The 18,592-nt window shown below is 44.8% G+C and overlaps 2 protein-coding genes across 7 annotated transcripts in view; one reads left to right on the top strand and one right to left on the bottom strand.

Annotated features, from left to right (window-relative positions):
• LOC120878888 (MDM2 binding protein) overlaps window positions 1-277 on the bottom strand; it is a 68,237-nt gene extending 67,960 nt beyond the window's left edge. For both annotated transcript variants that reach the window (XR_005724652.1, XM_040261798.1), the window contains exon 1: window positions 136-277. Coding sequence is in view for 1 of the 2 variants with exons in the window: in XM_040261798.1 (XP_040117732.1) it covers window positions 136-247 (112 nt within the window). In the remaining variant the exon portion in view is untranslated. The remainder of the gene's footprint in view (window positions 1-135) is intronic.
• Window positions 278-355: 78 nt separating this feature from the next.
• MRPL13 (mitochondrial ribosomal protein L13) overlaps window positions 356-18,592 on the top strand; it is a 43,182-nt gene continuing 24,945 nt past the window's right edge. For 3 of the 5 annotated variants that reach the window (XM_040261795.1, XM_040261793.1, XM_040261794.1), the window contains exons 1-4: window positions 356-625; window positions 4,612-4,735; window positions 10,897-10,990; window positions 15,484-15,544. In XM_040261795.1, the coding sequence (XP_040117729.1) occupies window positions 599-625; window positions 4,612-4,735; window positions 10,897-10,990; window positions 15,484-15,544 (306 nt within the window). In that variant the 5' untranslated portion in view covers window positions 356-598. The remainder of the gene's footprint in view (window positions 626-4,611; window positions 4,736-10,896; window positions 10,991-15,483; window positions 15,545-18,592) is intronic. The other 2 variants (XM_040261797.1, XM_040261796.1) reach the window with 2 other exon arrangements.

Genomic DNA, 18,592 nt, shown 5'->3' with positions numbered 1-18,592 from the left:
CTCGGCCCCGGCAGGCGACCCTCCTCGGCCCCGGCTCCCCGCGGCCCCTCCGCCCCGCCCTCCCCAGGAAAACCCGGGCCCCCAGTGCTCTCCGCCCCGCGAGCCGCTCCCGCGCTTTCTCCGCTCGGCGCCTACCCGGCGGCCTCCCGGGGCCCTCGCCGCGCGAGGCCTCGGGCCCACGCCCCGGGCCCGCCGCCGCCGCCGCCTTCCCCTCGCCCCAGACCGCGAGGAGCAGGTACCGATCCATCCCTCCGCGCGCGCGCGGCCCGCGTCCGTCCAAACCGCCCGCGCGCCTGAAGCACTTCCGGCGCGCTCTCTGCAGCTCGGCGGGAAACGGCCCTCCCCCCGTCGGTTTCCGCACCCTTTCCAGCAAGCGAGTGACTTTCGGGGGCTATTCTCTCAATTACCGCATCGTGTGCCGTCTTCCTGACGGAATGGCTGTGGTGGGAAGACGGGAAGAGACGTGGGAAGCGCGGAGAAGCAGACGAAGGCTTGCCGGCCTAGGAACCGTCCCCCGCAGCGGCGCGCGTTTCCCGCCGGGCCGTGATGCGAGGCGGCGCCGGGCCCTGGCGGAAGCGCGGGGCCGCCGCTGGGGAGCATGGCGGGTCTGTCCAGGGCGCCGCAGGTGAGGCTGCGCTCCCGGCGGGGCGGGCTTCCTCACCGGGGCGGGAGGCGGCCGGACTCGGCGACGCCGAGGCGGAGGGGGAGCCGGGCCCCTCGGCCCGGAGATGCGGCGATAAAGCCCAGACGAGGGTCGCCGCTGACCGCTTCGTGGAGCGCTCTCGGCGCCCCTGCTTCGGCGTTTTCAGTCGACCCCCTTCGCTGGTCTCCCCTCACCCCGCAGCGGTGTGGGGGCGACGGGGAGGGAGCTGATCCGGTGGGTCTCGTAGGGCCCTGCGCAGCACCGGAAGAGTTTGTGCAGCACAAGGGCCGCCTTGGGGGAGGGGGCGAGTTGAGGCTGGGGCTTCCCTGGCGGCTCAGCGGGTGAGGAAGCAGCCTGCCGGTGCAAGGAGGCGCGAGACGTGGGCGCGACCCCTGGGTGGGGAAGACCCCCTGGAGGAGGAAACGGCACCCCACTCCAGCGTTCTTGCCTGGAGAATCCCGTGGACAGGAGCCTGGCGGGCTCCAGTTCGTAGGGTCGCAGAGAAGACGGACACGACTGAGCGAGTGAGCACAGGAATGCAGTTCAGTGGGCGTCCTTGGTGGGTCAGATGGTAAAGAATCTGCGTGATCCCTGGCTTGGGAAGATCCCCTGGTAAGAGTTCCGGCCTGGAGAATCCCACGGACCGTGTAGTCTATGGGATCGCAGAGAGTCAGAAACGACTGAGCGACTTTCACTTTGGAGGGTTTTGAACCAAGTAGTAACCTGATCCGGATTACAAGGAGTATCCGACTGCTGAGTTAAGACCGAATTGTTTAGAAATGGGAATTGGTGGACGACAGAAGCAAAGAATCTATTTGGAGGCTGCCGCAATAATCCAGGCTAGACATGCCGCGGGGCGCGAACCAGGCTCAGTTGCTGTGTAGTGGTGAAAACTGGTCACGTTCCGTGTGAAGGTGGGACCGGTAAGATTTCCGGAAGGACTGTGTGGCCGACAGCAGCAGAAAAAAACAAGGACTAATCCAAGGTTTTTTTGTTTCAACAACCGGAGGGAGCGTCCCTCAGCTGAGACAGGGAAGGCTGGGACTGAAGCAGGTTTCAGAGGAAGAGCAGGGTTTGGTTTTGGGTATGTTGCTTTAAGATGCCTCTTAGCCTGGGCCTGCCCCAGGTGAGATTCCGTCCTTGAACTCTTTGTTACCTGCCCCTGATGAAGGAGACACGGGAATTAAAGTTAACCACTAAAAAGAACTGGAGCAGTTTGGCGTTGGGGCAGCATTTTAATTGCCTTATCAAGGTTTTGTTGGGGTTTTTTTTTTCCTATCAGAGTATTGGTCTGTAATGGCTTGGGAAAAACTGGTCTTCTGCTACATACAGTTTTAAAAACACTGTAGTGTGTATGCCAGGTGGGCGTTGAACAAGTGTATAGTTCAGGGGCCTTCCCAGGTGGCTTAGTGGTGAAGGAATCAGACTGCCGGTGCAGGAGACGCAGGCGTCGTGGATTTGATCCCTGGGTGGGGAAGATCCCCTGGAGGAGGAAATGGCACCCCCCCTCCAGTATACTTGCCTGGAGAATCCCACGGCCAGAGGAGCCTGGCAGGATGCAGTCCGTAGGGTCTCAAAGAGTTCAGGAGTTAGGAAAAGAGGTCCAGGCTGGAAATGTAAGTCATAAGCGCACAAATGGCCTGGATGAAGTCTTTGAGGAAGTAAGTAAAGAGAAGAAGAGGACCACGAACAGTTGTGGAACATACCAGCCTTCCAGAGGCAAGAGACAGAATCAGCGTGATGGGCGAATGGGGGTAGACAGTGGTGTTCCAGAGATTAAGTGAAGAAAGAACACCCAGGAGAGGGGAATGATCAACCATGTCAGAGACTTAGAATTGACCGAGGGATTTCGTTAGTGACGGTCATGGTAACTGGCAACAGTGTGTGGCTGGGGTATGGGAAGACAGAAGCCCGGCTGGAGCAGGTTGAAGAAGGCGTTGTTTCGGTTGCTGTTTAGGCCCTAAGCTGTGCCGCCTCCGTTGCGACCCCACAGCCTGCATCCTGCCAGGCTCCTCTGTCCATGAGATTCTCCAGGCAAGGACACTGGAGTGAATTGCTCTTTGCTTCGCCAGGGGATCTTCCCGACCCAGGGATGGAACCCTATCGCCTGCATTGGCAGGCGGATTCTTCACTGCTGAGCCACCGGGGCAGCCCTGAAGAAAGAATGAGGAGAGAGAAATTTGGAGTAAAGACAGCTCTTTGCAAGAGTTTCCTGCCAAGAAAAGGAAAGAGATGAGGCAGTCATTGGTAAGGAATGGAGGTCAGGAGTAGCTTTTTTGTTTTTTAACTTTATTATGGAGAATCTCAGTCAGATACTAAAGTAGAGCACCACCCAGTTTCGGAGGCTCACAGTCAGTATCATTTAATCTGTGCCTCATTTACTTATTTCATCAGTAGACGTTTCAGTACGTCCTTTATAAGATAAAGATTTTTTTTAACCCCATTACCATTTATCAAAGCTAAATGAAAATTTCATAGCGATTCCTTAATATCAATTATTCAGTATATGTTCACATTTCCAATTTTCTCACATATATAAATATTAATACAGAATATTTTTATGATTTTTTTCTTTGGAATGGGATCCAAAGTACAGTAAGTTGCTGAGGTGGTTTTTTAAGTCTCTTAATAATGGGTTCCTGTCCTATCTTTTTTCTTTGCAATTTATTGAAGAAACAAGATTGTCCTGCAGACAATTGAATTTTTTTTTTTTTTAGTTCATATGCTGAGAGAGATGTGGAAAGTATGTGGGCTAGAAGCTCTCCTTATTTGTAAAGAAAAGGATCATCTGTGGAGAAAAGGGAATATACAAAAAGTTACTAGAACTGATAAATGACTTTAGCAAGGTTGCAGTATATAAGACCAAAATATAAAAATGAAGTGTATTTCTGTATGCTAGCAACAATCAGAAATTTAAATTAAAAATGCAATACCCTTTACAGGGGCATCAAAACATAGGAAATAGAGATAAGCCTGACAAAAGATATACAGGGGAGTGGGGTAGAGACTAGAGAAATGAGAACAGGGAAACACAGATGGGAAAGCAGTTTCACCGATTAGAGGTTGTGATGGTTAAATTTAAGATAAAACCAGCCAGCCTAGTGGTACCAATGCTTTCTCCAACATTGGCAGCTTGTGTGTATCCACAGAGAAAGGATCTGATCAAGGTCTTTCTGGCCTGTGATTCTCTTAGCGTTTGAAGGCAGTGTTAGACACCGCAGAAACCCTGCGGCAGCCTCAGGTGTTGGTCTAAGGCGGTTTTTTGAAATTTAAGTTTAGTCATATTATCCATCTATACTTCTTGAGCTTCGTTTCTGCTAGCTCCCTGGTGGCTCAAATGTGAAGAATGGGCCTGCAATTCAGGAGACCTGGCTTCAATCCCTGGGTCAGAAACATGCTCTGGAGAAGGGAATGGCTGCCCACTCCAGCATTCCTGCCTGGAAAATCCCATGGACAGAGGAGCCTGGCGGGCTACAGCCCATGGGGTTGCAAAGAGTCAGACACCACTGAGCAACTAGCCCTTTTTCACACTTTCTTCCACTAAACTCCTGAACAGTCATCAGTTTCTAACCGGCCACTCTTCTCTCAATGTGACGCATCTTCGGATCTCAAGCACTTTTGAAGACCTTCAGAAACAGTCTCTGCTTTCTCATTAACCCTCTGTTGTGCATGGCACGAAAAATACAAACTGTAAAAGGAAATAATATCTTTGGAATATTTTTAATAAAGCATAATCCATACTGCTAATAGAAAAGCAGGCAGGAAGAATGACTGCATTCATCTCTGCAGAAGAATGAGGAAAGATCCCCTTTCTCCAGAAATAGAAATGAGAAAAGTTATCTAACGATGGGATCCTTTTCGTCGTAATTGTTGACGTGAACTGTAGATTATGTGCAATGGTAGATGATAACAAACTCAGTGTTCCCATCTGATGAGACTCTCCCTTGTTTCCTCTTCCATCTCTTAAGCAATGGGCCACTTTTGCCCGAGTTTGGTATCTCCTAGATGGGAAGATGCAGCCCCCTGGCAAGCTTGCTGCCCTGGCATCAGTTAGACTTCAAGGATTGCATAAGCCTGTCTACCATCAACTGAGTGAGTATCATTTCAGACTTGTCGGTAAATGCAGTTTTCATGTGAGGATAGAATTTTGAAGATGTTTGACTGGACTGCTCCAAGGATCTGGTTTTTTTCCTTGACGATCCCTTATTCCATCTTCGCCGAGATCCTGTTGGGGCACTAAAATGAATTTTGCTTCTTCATAGGAAAACCACATAGACCGTTTCACCTGGAACAGTCCCATTTTATGCCATTGTCCCAGAAGAATTATCAGTAGCTCTTCCTTTCACTCTCAGAAACGTCCTGACTTGGACTTTAAACGCTCACTCTTCGGCACATCTCCACGTGGCAACGTGCATTTCAATAGAGAGCTTTTGAAAATACACAGATAAGCTTGCCCTCTCTTCTAAAGACTCTTTCCTTCAGAGAGATATATATAGCTAGTTAGGTATGGAAAGTTATTTTTCACTATTTTGAGTTAACAAATTTGCTTTTCCATATCCTGTTTCCAAAATAAAAAACAGTTGCTTTTGTACTGAAAGCCTTCTGTTTAGCCCAGGTAGTTCTGATTGACTTCACTTTCCTAGGCACTCCCTGTCCACCCTGCAAGGCCCGGGTGTCAGTTCTTACTCTTCATCTTGCTTGGCCTGTCAACAATGCTTTTTGCAACTGAGTTTTAACTTTGTTTTGAAATATGAAATATACAAAGATGTGTATAGATGGATAGGGATGTATTCATCTATCTGTATTTAAATATAGATAATACTTTTAAGAAAATTAATAATAGTAATGATGAAGTAAATATCCATTCACTCAGCATGTGGGTGGTTTACCTCCTGTTTTGTTTCTTACACACAACATTGCTATCAATATTCTTGTACCGTTTTCCCAGGACGCATGTGGAAGAGTTTCTCTGAGGTCTGTCTGTAGGACAGGAATTACTGAGTTCAGAGATGCACAGGAGCCTGGTCAGTCTTCATATGCAGAGGTTTTCATTGTTCCTCATCTGAGTAACATTCTGTAGCTGAGAAGTGCTCTGTGGTTTTAATTTGCATTTTCCTAATTGCACATGGAGGTCAGTATCTTCATGTATATGCTGGCCTGTTTGTCGTTTCCCATTCTGTGCAATGTCTGCCTTTTCTTCTTCCCTTTTTTCCACTGCTTAGTCTTTTACTTTTTCTCTCACTTTTCTTATAAAAGTTTTCACAATGTCAGAAAAGGTCAAAATAGTACAGTGAATTTCTCTATATCCATCTAGATTACACAGTATTTTACCGTGTTATTTTTACTCAATCATTTGAAAATAAAAGATAATCAGTATATCTCCCCCTAAATATTTCAGCATATGTCTCCTACGAATATTCTCCAGTGTAACCTAAATGTCATTATCACACCTGAATACTAACCTTTATAGCTCTTCCTGTATATGTGGCCATCATTTATAATATTGTTTTTCTGGGAAACTGTGTGTCAGTTTTCAAGTAAACATGTCTATAACATAAGCACAGAAAACATACATAATAAATGCTGATTAAACCAATAAATGTTAGAAAAACACCTCAAACAACATATTTGTAAATTTAAAACTGCTTGCAGTTTACGTTTTGGGGTTTTTTTTTTTTTTTGCAGTTTAAGTTCTGATTTTAGTGACATCTTAGGGACATGGGATTGATCCCTGGGTCGGGAAAATCCCTTGGAGAAGGAAATGGCAACCCACTCCAGTATTGCCTGGAGAATCCCATGGACGGAGGAGCCTGGTGGGCTACAGTCCATGGGGTCGCAAAGAGTCGGACACGACTGAGTGACTTCATTTCACTTCACTTTGGGACATGAAAAGTCCAAACTTCTGCTGATAAAAGTCGAATATTAAATACAGTGAAACAAAAATACAATTTAGTCTTTAAAAAGTAAATTTCTGATTTCCTAGAAAAGCTGTCCTCCACTCCTAGGAAAAAACGGCCTGGCAGCAAGGCTGGTCTGTGTTCTGGCCAAGTGTTCACTCTGCAGCGCGCAAGGAGAGCTTTCGGAGACGGCGATGGCATCCACTCCAGTGCTCTTGCCTGGAAACTCCCATGGATGGAGGAGCCTGGAGGGCTGCAGCCCATGGGGTCGCTGAGAGTTGGACACGACTCAGTGACTTCACTTTCATTTTTCACTCTCATGCATTGGAGAAGGAAATGGCACCCCACTCCAGTGTTCTTGCCTGGAGAACCCCAGGGATGGGGGAGCCTGGTGGGCTGCCGTCTCTGGGGTCGCACAGGGTCGGACACGACTGAGCGACTCAGCAGCAGCAGCAGCAGGAGTGCTTTTGCAGTGGTGACTTACTTGTAAGGAAAGTGAAAGTGAAGCCGCTCAGTCGTGTCCGACTCTGTGACCCCATGGACTGTAGCCTATCAGGCTCCTCCATCCATAGGATTTTCCAGGCAAGAGTGCTTGAGTGGATTGCCATTTCCTTCTCCAGGGGATCTTCCCGACCCAGGAATCGAACCCGGGTGTCCCCAGGCAGACGCTTTACCGTCTGAGCCACCAGGGAAGCCAGCAGAACTTTAATTCAGTGGATGGATAAGTGCTGTACTTGAAAAAGAGTTATATGGCTACTGCTGATTCCATCTTCTCCCCAATTTTGTGAAAGGAGCATGTTCTTCTAATCCCATGGCATTTCCATCTTGACCCAAACCAGTTTCCGTAAGAAAAAAACAACCATGTGAAGGGAAAGTTGGTTTGCCACAGCATCTCACCAAGCCCAGTGGGCCTCTGTGTACGTGCAGATATGTGAGTATACGGTCTTTGAACCACTTTACATGCGCTCCCTTCTAACTGGAGCTGCCCTCCTGAGCTGGGGACACGGGTGCTTTGTGAACATGTTCATTTCTTGCTGATAATGAAAAGGCAGGGCCCTTGGTGATTTCTGCATTATGACTTACTCTTCGTGAGAACGCCATTCTTTTCTTGTCCACAAGTAAGTCAGTTGAGGAAGACTATATGAGCATTTGAAAGAAGCAGATGGAAACCATTCTTTAGGATGATCTGAAGTTATCAGGTTATCCTAAAATATTTCTGGTGCACATGGAATGAAATCAAATCAAAGCTTCACACAGTTCTTAAAGCTAATATTGTGAATGTTCGCAATTCAAACACTTCAACTAATCTAATCTCTAGTGGTCTGTTTTGCATTGTTTATTTAAATCTTTTAAGAATTTGTTAGGAGGGAAAAGTTTAAAATGCTCTTCTTAAAGTTACCCAGCTAAAGTATTTCTCTTACTACTCAGTTGCGTCAGTCTGTCTCAGATGTTAACAATGTCATTTAAATTTCACGGTGTTAATCGCACATACATTCTTCAGGTCACTCCTAGAACATCGCCACACAAAGCACTGAAGGTTTTTGCTCCTAGTTATATCTGGAATAAGCAGGGGGACATTATACAGCCTTGACATACTCCTTTTCCTATTTGGAACCAATCTGTTGTTCCATGTCCAGTTCTAACTGTTTCTTCCTGACCTGCATACAGATTTCTCAAGAGGCAGGTCAGGTGCTCTGGTATTCCCATCTCTTTCAGAATTTTCCACGGTTTGTGGTGATCCACACAGTCAAAGGCTTTGGCATAGTCAATAAAGCAGAAATAGATGTTTTTTTTGGAGCTCTCTTGCTTTTTCCATGATCCATCAGATGTTGGCAATTTGATCTCTGGTTCCTCTGCCTTTTCTAAAACCAGCTTGAACATCAGGGAGTTCCCGGTTCACGTATTGCTGAAGCCTGGCTTGGAGAATTTTGAGCATTACTTTACTAGCATGTGAGATGAGTGCAATTGTGCGGTAGTTTGAGCATTCTTTGGCATTGCCTTTCTTTGGAATTGGAATGAAAACTGACCTTTTCCAGTCCTGTGGCCACTGCTGAGTTTTCCAAATGTGCTGGCATACTGAGTGCAGCACTTTCACAGCATCATCTTTCAGGATTTGAAATAGCTCCACTGGAATTCCATCACCTCCACTAACTTTGTTCGTAGTGATGCTTTCCTAGGCCCACTTGACTTCACATTCCAGGATATCTGGCGCTAGGTGAGTGATCACACCATTGTGATCTGGACATGGAACAACAGACTGGTTCCAAATAGGAAAAGGAGTACATCAAGGCTGTATATTGTCACCCTGCTTATTTAACTTCTATGCAGAGTACATCATGAGAAATGCTGGACTGGAAGAAACACAAGCTGGAATCAAGATTGCCGGGAGAAATCTCAATCACCTCAGATATGCAGATGACACCACCCTTATGGCAGAAAGTGAAGAGGAGCTAAAAAGCTTCTTGATGAAAGTGAAAGTGGAGAGTGAAAAAGTTGGCTTAAAGCTCAACATTCAGAAAACGAAGATCATGACATCTGGTCCCATCACTTCATGGCAAATAGATGGGGAAACAGAGGAAACAGTGTCAGACTTTCTTTTTTGGGCTCCAAAATCACTGCAGATGGTGACTGCAGCCATGAAATTAAAAGACGCTTACTCCTTGGAAGAAAAGTTATGACCAACCTAGATAGCATATTCAAAAGCAGAGACATTACTTTGCCAACTAAGGTCCGTCTAGTCAAGGCTATGGTTTTTCCAGTAGTCATGTATGGATGTGAGAGTTGGACTGTGAAGAAAGCTGAGAACCGAAGAATTGATGCTTTTGGACTGTGGTGTTGGAGAAGACTCTTGAGAGTCCCCTGGACTGCAAGGAGATCAAACCAGTCCATTCTGAAGGAGATCAGCCCTGGGTGTTCTTTGGAAGGAATGATGCTAAAGCTGAAGCTCCAGTACTTTGGCCACCTCATGCAAAAGTTGACTCATTGGAAAAGACTCTGATGCTGTGAGGGATTGTGGGCAGGAGGAGAAGAGGATGACCGAGGATGAGATGGTTGGATGGCATCACAGACTCGATGGACGTGAGTCTGAGTCCACTCTGGGAGTTGGTGATGGACAGGGAGGCCTGGTGTGCTGCGATTCATGGGGTCGCAAAGAGTTGGACATGACTGAGCGACTGAAGTGGACTGAAATCTAGAATACTATTTTAGAAGTGAATGTTTACGTACCAGCGGTAAATTGGAACAACACCCCTGTTCCCATCACAGTCTCTTTCTACTCAGTGGGGTTTGTGGTGGCCTCCGTGATGGGCTGTCGTGTTAGCCACGCAGAAGTTCCGGGATACGAAAAGAAGAAAAAGAAACTGCAGTGGCATTTGGATATTTGTGCATCGAGGCTGGAAACAAGCATAAAAGCCAAAGCCAAACTTCTGTTATTTATCACTGAATTGGAACGGCGGTTTTTCAGACGTTTCTCAAACCCTATCCTATAAGATCAGAACATAGAAGCCATGCTGCACACCATGCGGGAGGAAGGAGACCGTGGATCCCCGGTGAGAGCTTAGAGTTCCTCACACAAACCTTTGAGTTTTCCCCTTGGTTTAATTAGTTTGAATTTTATTTGGCCATTTAATTTAGCCCAATATTATAAATAGAAATCAAATAAGGCTTGAAATCTAAGGTGATAAATTTTTGTAAATAAACTCAATTCCTGTTTCTGAAAACTGTTTACCAAAGTTTAATTTTTTTTTTTCCAGTTTGAAAGACATTTAACTAGTTAAATGTGATTGGAAAAAGCCTTGGGTTAGTAGTTAAGCATGAGAGCATAATACTCTCTTCTCTGAATTTGAAATGAATAACAATTGTGATGTTCCACATGTGTTTCCAATTTACCTACTGGTAAATAGACCTTTTTTCATCTATATGCATATTGTTTCATTTTCTCTTTTATTTTTAAGGGGAAATTTTTATTAGATAGTTAAAAGTGGTGACTTGTAATTATTATCAAAGTGTAATTATTACATTTTAACGAAGTGTAATCATTGATGGCCAAAGATAATAAGAGTAGCAGTAGTTTGCCTTTCAGAGACCTAGGTTGTTAGTGGCTCTTTCCCAGATTCTCTTTTACCTTCCAGTGTTGAGATTTTCCGAATGTCTAGCCAACTCCTCTATACTTAGATGTTATATAAAAGAAAAACACCAGTCTGCTCAAGGATTTTGATGTTGCACTGGCAGGCTTCATACTCACTGATGTGTTCTTTGGACTTTGGGAAGCTTTGTAAATAACCAAGTGTACTTTTTCTTAAAGTCAAGATTTTCAACCAAAATCCTATTTTTCTTTCTTTGTTCTTTTAAATCCAGGTGACTGTGGGGATCATGTTGTCATCATGAACACAAGGCACATTGCCTTTTCTGGAAACAAGTGGGAGCAAAAAGTGTACTCCTCACATACTGGGTAAGATGATGCTTTTGTCCTGGAAGATAGGCAGTGGAAATGCATTGCTTTAATACTGTTGACTATACTTAAAGGGATTTAAGGGGCTTCCCGGGTGGTCCAGTGGTTAGGACTCTGCACTCCCACTGCAGGGCACGGGCTCAAACGCGCTCAGGGGACTAAGACCCCGCACGGCCCAGCCAAAACACAGAAGCAAGAGAGTAAGGAATCAACTTGGAAAGAAAAAGAAACTTAAGGAAACACTGATTCTGTTCGTGATGTGTGTGTGATTTACTCAATCAGAAAACCACGAAACTGTTCCAGATCCTTGTAACTGCCCGAGGCTGTTGGTTTTCCTGAGCGTATCTGTCACGCTAACCTCTCTGATATAGATTTCTCTCCTTCTTCAGTCAGTCTTCTCATTTTTTTCTGCTGCTTCTGATTTGCCTTACTGCTGTTTCCAGAAGCGTCTTGAACTTCTAAAAGTGCATGAGAGATTGAAAGAATGGTGAGGAGAGTCCCCAGTTGGAAAAACACCGTTACAGCTTCCCACAGCATCCCTGTCAGATTACAGGTCTGCCTGTCTTTGAATAGTAGCAGTCTCCTAGCTCCTGAGGCAGCCCGTCATTCTGCCTTTGACATGGGCTGGATTTTGGAAAGATCTCAGAGCTGTTAAGTCGTCACCTGTCTCTTCAGCTTTCATAGTGGCCTTTGTTGCTGTTCTTCAGTCGCTCAGTCATGTCTGACTCTGCGACCCCATGAATCGCAGCACGCCAGGCCTCCCTGTCCATCACCATCTCCCGGAGTTCACTCAGACTCATGTCCATCGAGTCCATGATGCCATCCAGCTATCTCATCCTCGGTCATCCCCTTCTCCTCCTGCCCCCAATCCCTCACAGCATCAGTCTTTTCCAGTGAGTCAACTCTTGGCATGAGGTGGCCAAAGTACTGGAGTTTCAGCTTTAGCATCATTCCCTCCAAAGAAATCCCAGGGCCGATCTCCTTCAGAATGGACTGGTTGGATCTCCTTGCAGTCCAAGGGACTGTCAAGAGTCTTCTCCAACACCACAGTTCAAAAGCATCAATTCTTGGGCACTCAGCCTTCTTCACAGTCCAACTCTCACATCCATACATGACCACAGGAAAAACCATAGCCTTGACTAGATGGACCTTTGTTGGCAAAGTAATGTCTCTGCTTTTGAATATGCTGTCTAGGTTGGTCATAACTTTTCTTCCAAGGTGTAAGCGTCTTTTAATTTCATGGCTGCAGTCACCATCTGCAGTGATTTTGGAGCCCAGAAAAATAAAGTCTGACACTGTTTCCACTGTTTCCCCATCTATTTGCCATGAAGTGATGGAACCGGATGCCATGATCTTCGTTTTCTGAATGTTGAGCTTTAGGCCAACTTTTTCACTCTCTTTCACTTTCACCAAGAGGCTTTTGAGTTCCTCTTCACTTTCTGCCATAAAGGTGGTGTTATCTGCATATCTGAGGTTATTGATATTTCTCCCGGCAGTCTTGATTCCAGCTGTGTTTCTTCCAGCCCAGCATTTCTCATGATGTAGTTCATGCAAAGTCGTTTATGTGACTTCCCTCGAAGATCTCCGTCATATCTTGCTCACTGTTCTCTGGGCGCAGTCATTACTTGTCAGTACCCTAGCTGAGTGGCACTCCCCTGGCTGTGTCCTGATGGCTCTCTGGTGTGGTGTGGCTTCTCCCTGTTTCAGTTGTTCCGTCTTCTGCTGCAGTCGAGGGCTTCTTCACGGCCGTGTCGCTGTGTGCTGCACTGAGTGTGCTGTCAGCTAAAGCTCGCTGGGCCTTTTCAACCTCGCACCCTCCTTCCTGTGTTTCAGTTGCACTTTCATCTGGCTGTAGCACCCTGAGTTTACTCCACGCTAAGTTTCATCTCCAGCCTTTGAAGGTCCTTTGAGGCCTGGATTGTTTCAGGTAATGCATTAGTTAACCCTCAGTTTCAGGTCGTGCACAAACTTTATTAAGCATAGTTTTTTCAGTATCATCCAAGATACCGTTAGACACTGACCTTTCATTTTTGATCAAAGTTATTTTATTTCCAAGTGCACCTTCATCTTAGACAAGCCAGCTTTGAGGTTCCCATCTGTTTCTTTTCGTCTTTTGCCCAAGTAGGTCTTAAATGCTTGGAAAAACACTTTTGCTTGTTAGCCAACCTTTGCCTATTCCTATACTTAAACACTTTCATGAAATCTTTAACAAAAATTAATTCACATTCATTTTTAGTCATTTTTACTTTTGGCAAAGTACAATATATGTAAGACAAGTTTTGTAAAGTTTAGAGGCAATTGGGAAAGAAATATGAAAATGCAAGATAACCATGTGATAAGGATGGGGAACACGTGTACACCCGTGGCTGATTCATGTCAATGTATGGGAAAACTACTACTGTATTGTAAAGTAAGTAGCCTCCAATTAAATAAAAGAAAAAAAAATAAACGTTAACTTTCCTTCACACACACACACACACACACACACACACACACAAAATAACCATGTGATCAAAGCATAAAGTATTTTCTTCCCAGAGAGAAAGAATAGAGGACAGTTATTTCTTGTTCTGAGGGTGAAACTCCATGAAACAAATGAAAGAGTATCATTTTGAAAATGATCCATTTTTCTCAGCATACTTCTAAATTTGCTTTCTAAAATTACATTCCTAAAACATGGTTCTCTAAATCCTCTTCAAAATGTTTTTAAGTGTTGAAAGAAACCTGTAAAAGGAATCATATTTGGATGATTTCAGGTTCCCCTTGCAGAGCCCGCCGTCTTCATGTTTTCTTTTTCTCTTCCTTGAGAATCATCTAGGCTTTTGTCCATCCATTCAGTGTGATAAAGTCTTACATTTGCATGCTGTTTTTGTTTTGAATCTCTTAGGCACTGTCACAAACACTTTCCTGCTCGACTCTCATAAAATCTTGAGAGGTAGATGGGGCGGATACTAGCATTTTTCTTCTCTGAGCAAACCCGTAAATAAAGAGATGAAATGAGTTGCCTCATATTACACTGGTTGCTGCTGGCCAAACCTTGATTCCAGACCTGGGTCTGGGGTATTCAGGTTACTAAGATCTCTATCCCAAATACTTTTTTTAATCTCCATTTATGATTTTAATCTGAACACAATGAAATATTTTGTTACTTAGAAGCAGCATATGACTTGCTGGTGAGAGGAAGTAGGAGCACGACCTGTTTAGACTATTAACTTGCCTTCAGAGCCAAGTAGTCTACCACTGTTTTCCCCAGACCCAACCCCTAGCTTGTCCACTTTGCCTGATTTTTTCAGGGAACGTGAAACACATTTTGGCACTGTTTTGTTTTCCCTTCATTCAAGCAGAAATAAGCAACTGTGACTGTTTGAATGATGAATGAACTTAAATTCCAGTAGAAATGTAGTTAGCCAGGGACTTCCGCGGTGATGCAGTGGATAAGAACCCGCCTGCCAGTGCGAGGGACACAGGCCTCGCCGTTGACCAGGAAGATTCCACACGCCTGGGGCGGCTGCTGAGCCCACACCGCAGAGCCTGCTGCAGCACAGAGCCTGCACACCTGGGGCCCGTGCTCCGCAGCAAGAGCAGGCAGTGCTGTGAGAGCCCGCGTGCCGGAGCAGCATGCGGCCAGAGAGTGCCTGCCTGGAGCAATGAGGACAGAGCGGGAAGCCTTTCCCTCCAGGGCACCTTCCCAGCCCAGCGGTCGAGCCCGGTCTCCTGCATTACGGGGGATTCTCCACCAGCCAGGCCCCCATGGAAGCCCAGTGAAGACCCAGCACAGCCAATAGATTAATTATTTTAAAAATGGTTAGCCAAGAAATTTCTAAGATGTGAAACTTTTTATGAAATTCAGTTCAGTCTCTCAGTCGTGTCCGATTCTTTGTGACCCCATGAATCGCAGCACACCAGGCCTCCCTGTCCATCACCAACCCGCAGAGTATACTCAAACTCATGTCACGGAGTCAGTGATGCCATCCAACCATCTCATCCTCTGTCCTCCCCTTCTCCCGTGTTCAATCTTTCCCAGCGTCAGGGTCTTTTCCAAGGAGTCATTTCTTCGCATCAGGTGGCCAAAGTATAGGAGTTTCAGCTTCGCATCAATCCTTCCAGTGAATATTCAGGACTGATTTCCTTTATGATTGACTGGTTTTGTAAAATAATGATTCCTAAATTTGACCACTTAATAGCATTTCATATAGCATGGTTACTGCTTAATTTGTAAGCCGTGATGCATAGCATAGTTCCCAGAAGCAGGTGTGGGTGTTAGTCGCTCAGTCGTGTCCGACTCTGTGACCCCATGGACTGTATCCCGCCAGGCTCCTCTGTCCGTGGGATCCTCCAGGCAGGAACACTGGAGTGGCTTGCCATTTCCTCCTCCAGGAGAGGCAAATGTAATTTCATAATAAAAATAGTTTTCATATTATAAGAGAATATTCATTTCAAGGATACTGTCCATCGCCTACTCCCAATTGTAATGTGTTTGTTTCTTTTAATAGCTACCCAGGTGGATTTAAACAAGTAACAGCTGCTCAGCTTCACCGGAAGGATCCAGTAGCAGTAAGTGTATTGTATTTTTTTATTATTATTTATCATTTGTGGAGAGACTGGTTCAGAACCTGGGTTTTCAGTCTTCCTTCTCTTCTAACGTAGCTAGCATTCAGGGCTGTGAGTTCTTCACTATATCATACAAGTTTTGATAAGTACCAATAATAATTCATCATCATTGAGTTCTGTATCTTTTCTAATTTAATATACTTTGCATTTAGTCATAGAATTTTGATGCTTTTCTTTTTAATTTCTTGACATCTGCATGATCACCTAGAATATATGATTGCTGAAAATGTTTTGGGGAGACAGATGAATGTATGTATATATGTTTATATTTTAATTATATCAAACATGCTAAATATGTTGTTCCAATCTTACACTCTATTTTTGTTTTTCACTTTATTATCTTGAAGAGTTATGTTAAAATCTCAATTATGGATTTATTAATTTTTCCTTATAGTTCTGTCAGTTTTTTCCCTTGTATGTTTTGAAGATTTAGGGTTAGATAAATTTAAGTTCAGAATTGTAATCTTCCTGAAGAATTGATCGGGGTATGTACTGACTTTATCTCCAATAGTGCTTTTTAACTTATAGTATATTCTTTCTATATATTGATACAGCTGAATCAACCTTTTTTATTTTGATGCCTCATATGTCATTTTATAGTTTATCTCTAACTTTACTGAGCTAGATTTTATTTTTTTAATTGGAGGATAATTGCTTTACAATACTGTGTTGGCTTCTGCCACACGTCACCGTGAGTCAGTCATAACTGTCTGTATTCCCTCCTTGAGCCCCGTCAGCCCCACCCTGCGCCCTCGGTCATCACCGAGCCCTGAGCTGGGCTCCCTGTGTTAACAGCAGGTTCCTGCCAGCTGTCCATTCACGCTCGCCTGCCAGTGCAGGAGACGCAGGTTTGGCCCCCGGGTGGGGAGGAGCGCTGGAGAAGTAAGCGGCAGCGCACCCCAGTGTTCTTAGCTGAGACATCCCTGGACAGGGGGGCCTGGCGGGCTGCCGGGCAAGAGGTCACAGAGAGTCGAACTTGACGCGGCGACGGAACAGCGGGGTGTGTATGCCGGTGCTCCCTTCTTAGTCTGTCCCTCTCTGCTTCCCCCGCTGTGTCCACAAGTTGAGCTAGGTAGTATTGTCCTTCTCCTGCCCTTGCTTGCTCTTGGATTGATTTGAGTTCATTTATTAGAAAGTGAAAGTGTTAATATGGACTTCGTATAATACTAGTAAAAAGTCGTTGTTAGGGCCGCTGCTATGCTAATGTATACCATAACTTTTACAACAAATTATAGTTTTAATACTTTATTAATGTTTTTAAATGTCTTTAAAACTAGTTTCTAGTTTGTTCAGGTATGCTAAATATACACCAGAGGGCAGTATAATCCAACTTTTGATGTTAAGAATTTGGCTTTGGATAGCATTTGTAGAAATTGTTTCAAACTATTTTTTATGAACAGAGATTGAAATGCATTATGAAATATTTGATGATGGCTTTAAGTCTTAATTTTGACTGTGTTTAAAAAAAATGGTTTCCTTGGGAAGAGGTCAGTTACTTTACCACCAATTCAAACACTCAGTGTTTTTCGGGAATAAAGTACATTGATTAATACATTTAAATAGTAGGTTTTAAAATACTTTTCAATATCTTTTTGTAATTACATGGCAGATCTTTAGTTCTAAACTCAAATAAGTGTATTGATTCAGCCCTTTCTTTATACCCTTTCTTCATCTGTCATACACTTTAGTTTCCTTAGAGTCTCTGTGCTCTCGCATTTCTCTTCTAATACGGTTCCTTTCTCATGCATTCCCTCTCCTACAGCTTAGAAAGATATTTCTTGTGAAACAGACGTCACATGCCTGGGTTCAGATTCAGTTAGGAGGGTCTTTAATATTCATTAGCCCTGTCTCGTTCTGCCTGTCTCACTCTGAACCCCGCAGCGTCCGTGCTCCCGTCTGTGTAGCTGGAATCTCTCGACTGTGTGTTCACGTTGTGCCACGTGTATGTTTGGGCCCGTGTGTTTGTGTGTCTCATCTTTCTCTCTCACCTGGCAGCTGGCAGCCTTTTCATACTTTACAGCTTTCTCTAATTTGATGGTTATGTTTGCATTTTTCAAATAAGGTATATTTTTAAAATACCAATTTGTTAATTCAAGTAAATAAAACTAATTGTTTTAAGAACATGAAAACCAAATACCAAGAAACTGTGCTAATGTAATCAACTGGCTATTAGGATGATGTTCACAAGATACGATGACTTGCTAATCCAGACAGGATGCTTAGTCTTAACATTGTCGCTTTCTACTAAAGACTTAAAACATTAAAAATCTTAAAGACTGATATCAGTGCTACCCAATAGAAGTTTCTGCTCGGATGAAAACGTTGTCTGCACTGTTGAATACAGTAACCACTAGTCACCTGCGGCAGGTTGACCACTTGAAATGCAGCTTATGTAATTCAGGCACTGAATTTCTAATTACTTTTAGTTTTAACAGTGTAAAGTCTCTAGAATAGAAAGCCTTAACAGCACTAACATAGAAAACAGATGGGAAATATATGTGGGGTGGCATTAGCATTTGTACATATTGAGGTTTTATAGTCTGATTTGATGAGAAAATAAAAGGATAAGGGAATCCTCTGCAGTGCAGTCCCATTGTAACACGTACTGTCTCAGTGGGCTAGTTCAATACATGTCCTTGAAATACGAGTGCAGAGGAAGAAAGTCAGCTTGCCTCTCCAGATGTCCCTCAGTAGTTTCATGCAGCTCACGCAGTGTGTCTGCACACACTACATGCCAGGAGGCCCACGGGAGATTACAGAGCGCAGGCTCACACGCACGCAGAGCCCACGGGAGATTACAGAGCGCAGGGCTCACACGCGCGCAGAGCCCACGGGAGATTACAGAGCGCAGGGCTCACACACGCGCAGAGCCCACGGGAGATTACAGAGCGCAGGCTGACACGCACGCAGAGCCCACGGGAGATTACAGAGCGCAGGCTGACAAGCGCGCAGGGCCCACGGGAGATTACAGAGCGCAGGGCTCACACGCGC

Source organism: Oryx dammah, unplaced genomic scaffold, assembly GCF_014754425.2.
Source record: "Oryx dammah isolate SB20612 unplaced genomic scaffold, SCBI_Odam_1.1 HiC_scaffold_19, whole genome shotgun sequence".
NCBI classification, from domain to species: Eukaryota; Metazoa; Chordata; class Mammalia; order Artiodactyla; family Bovidae; genus Oryx; species Oryx dammah.
Note: the sequence above shows the minus strand (reverse complement) of the source record. Positions and strands in the feature narration are given on the sequence as shown.